We start from the raw sequence: 3,231 nt of genomic DNA, 5'->3' as shown, positions 1-3,231 counted from the left end.
AGTTAGTTTTAAAGTTTGCCAAAAAAAAAAAAAAAGAAGACAGTTTGTTGTGGAGTAGAAAAATTTCTTTCCCTTCATATTTGGAAGACAATTTGGGTTTATCTTTCACGAAAGCGACCTGAAAAACTTAGATAAATATTTAGCTTTTGCACGCGCATTTAATCCTTTATTTATACATTAATTCATTATGATTTTCCAGTGATTTAATTATCGGAAGGTAGACTGGAAAGATCATAGAGGGTGCACAACTACTACTTCCACCCAAGACAGTATTCATCAAGACATTTTATTGATCTTTTTGTTTGCCTCTCATACTAAGGGTTATATTAATATTATAATATAATATTAATATAACCCTTAATTAATATATATAATATTAATCTCTTGTTTCGTGAAAAATTTAACATTTTGCACATTTCTCCGCTTAGCAACCTCGCCTATCTTGTTAACGCCGTGAGTTCGCCCAGCCCAGTCCACCACTATGAAATTTGCGGTTGCTCTACCTCGAGATGACCTTTCATCAAAGCACTTCTTTGTTGCCTAAAAGAGAAACATAAGGCTAGTTAAGGCGGCTAATAGCGTCAGTTCTGTGGTCATGACAATCTTGCGACTCATGATTTACTCTAGATCCAGAGCTTATCAGGTCTCTTTAGCTGGGGGAACCAAGACACCACAAATGAAATATTCTTCCCATGATGCACCTAAGCCCCACTGGCTGCAGACTCGATCGATGTGTAAAGCGAAGAACCTTGAAATGCTTATAATATTTCTTATGCTAGAGTTTGAAGCGGAAAAGAAATTTCGTCAAATTTTCAACAAAAGGCTTTTCGACAACGAGGTGCACACCATTTGAAAAAATTAAGCTATTCACGTAATTAATAATATGCCCAAGCCCGCAGCGAGCAAGATGATCTAAATCTGACGTTTTGATTGGTTGCCAAATGGGCAAGATAAGCCTTCGTGTCCGCTCAGAATTACCCTCTGATCCGCAAGAAATAGTGTTCTTTATGGCATCATAATAAATCCTTAACTGCAGTAAAGCTTATCATTCTAAGGTTGACTTTCGACTGCTTATAAAGCTGAGAAAATTTGTCAATCTCCCTAACTACAGCCAATTAGGCTAACGGAGTACCGTAATAGGCTTACTAGCAGGTTGCAACTCCAGGTTACTTATAGAGAATCTCCATTAGGCCTTAAAGTCATTCCCCTGAAATAGAACCTGCACTGAGATTTTTGTCAAACTTTGCCTATTGATTGTTTATATTATAGGAACTTAAATTTTGAAATAAAAATGAGGGGTCCCCATGTTCGTTTAGGAGCAACAGCACCTTGTTTATACCCATATAAATCCTTATAATAGCACCATGATTGTAGTCACGATTGCTTGCTAAATTCACGTTTCCGGCGATTGCGTTTTGTTCTACACTGAGAATTGGTCCATATTTATTTTACACAGAGAGATTTATTACTCAAATCAAAACAGCAGAAAAAAATGATAGGTCACCATACTCGGTTGCGAGAAAATGACGATTTACCTCTATGGCAAGGTCCAGCTGTAAAGAAAAAGCCGCCATTTTTTACTGCGCGCGCGCTAATCACACGTGAAATTATGCGCAGTAGGGATGCGCAATGCAATACTGGGGAATAACCTTAAGTGTTCATAATTAGCACAAGTATAGCTAGATAGCAAGAGACTATGATGTCTTGTGGATAGTAAGCAGAACATAACTGACCTCATCAATATACTCATTGCACCAGTCCGCAAGATGTTTCACGCACAGCCCCCAAGTTAAAAACAAGTCCATTTCCATGAAATCAAAGTAATACGAGTCAGCACATCGCTTCTGGATAGCATCCACTAATTTGCTACACCCAGCAGACTCAATCAGGTTCATTGGTGTCCACGACAACGAAATTTCATAATTTGTGTAGTAAACCCAGCGATACTTGTAGTAGTTGTCACCAATAAGACGGTGGTCCATGAACAGAAATATTCGTTGATTAGTAGTAATCGCTTCACCTAATGTCGGCCACTTCCAGGATTGTCTGCGATAGTCATTTAGAGAGAGCTGTTTCAAACTTGTTTTCTCTTTTGTTGGCTCCCATAAGTTCTTCAGCTGCGAAGATAGGCATAATTTTCAGGTGCGATATAGGAGATATAAGCTTATTGACTTTGACAAAAAGGAGGGCATGATATTGTCTCTCTAGAACCGGCTCTCAATGGTCAGTTTGTATGCGATATTCTTTTCTTGGTAAAAAGAAAAGCTAAAAGTTAATTTGAAATTGTGTTTCTTTTTGGACGTTTACTGAAAGTGTCAATTATTCACTTCAAAGCAACATTGGTCAAAACGAGTGTGACCCCAATACAAAAGCAATAGGTTATCTCTGGCTTATTGAGCGTGTATAATTGCTGAGCTTGGGTTGATTTTCGAAAGGTTTTGGCTCGTCTGGTAGCCGTACACATAAAGGTGTATGAAATCGATTGATACAAGCTAAAAGGATAAAACGAGCCACAATCGAGTAATTTTTCCAGTCTTTACCTGTTTAAGGATTTCGTTTCCGATCTTTTGGGCTTTCGACTTCACCGTGTCTCTACCAAACTTGATAATGACAACTTCAGTAGGATTTCTTCGCATCCATTCATCTATCTGGTGCAGCATTTTTCTAATCGGTCCACCGTAAGCTCCGCTGTGGCATGTCCAAGGACCATGCTCCCATCTTCCTGAGTCCACAAAACACGTGTCAATATCAAAGTACCGGATGCCATTATCAAGCTGTTTGGTGATACTTTGTCCCTGGCTTCTATACCAGCAGCTTCCCGCCGGAAAACTTAGTCCGATCTTTGTGTGATAGTAAAGGATCCCGTCAAAGCCTGCACCAGAATTGTGCGTTCCTGCAAAGGTAGCTTGGTTGATTCTTAAATCACAGAACTCAGCCATTCCGTTGCATATCAAACCCTGAGTTGGGCTTATAAAAATTGCAAATGCAATTACCAAGGAAAGTTGGATCACTCTAGCGCAATCCATCGCTTTGGTACAACACGGTATAAATGATACTGAAGTCCGGAGTATATTTCCCTAAGACAGCGGACTATCAATCCTTCTGCTAACAATTCGTTTGCAAAGCTGTTATTCGAATTATTGTTTAACATTAGCCTAGAAAATCAACATGGAAAAAGCTGGAATAATATTGCGTTAGTTTAAATGCAACAATATAGAATTGTTTATGACA

The 3,231-nt window shown here is 38.8% G+C and overlaps 1 protein-coding gene across 1 annotated transcript; it reads right to left on the bottom strand.

Annotated features, from left to right (window-relative positions):
* Window positions 1-357: 357 nt before the first annotated feature.
* On the bottom strand, window positions 358-3,026 carry LOC145494219 (uncharacterized). Its single transcript, XM_081473672.1, has 4 exons — window positions 2,541-3,026; window positions 1,696-2,117; window positions 664-775; window positions 358-540 (listed from the first exon to the last, which is right to left on the bottom strand). The coding sequence occupies exons 1-4, from the start codon at window positions 3,024-3,026 to the stop codon at window positions 358-360; spliced, it is 1,203 nt and encodes a 400-aa protein (XP_081329798.1).
* Window positions 3,027-3,231: the final 205 nt, after the last annotated feature.

Source organism: Orbicella franksi, chromosome 8 (assembly GCF_964199315.1).
Source record: "Orbicella franksi chromosome 8, jaOrbFran1.1, whole genome shotgun sequence".
NCBI classification, from domain to species: domain Eukaryota; kingdom Metazoa; phylum Cnidaria; class Anthozoa; order Scleractinia; family Merulinidae; genus Orbicella; species Orbicella franksi.
Note: the sequence above shows the minus strand (reverse complement) of the source record. Positions and strands in the feature narration are given on the sequence as shown.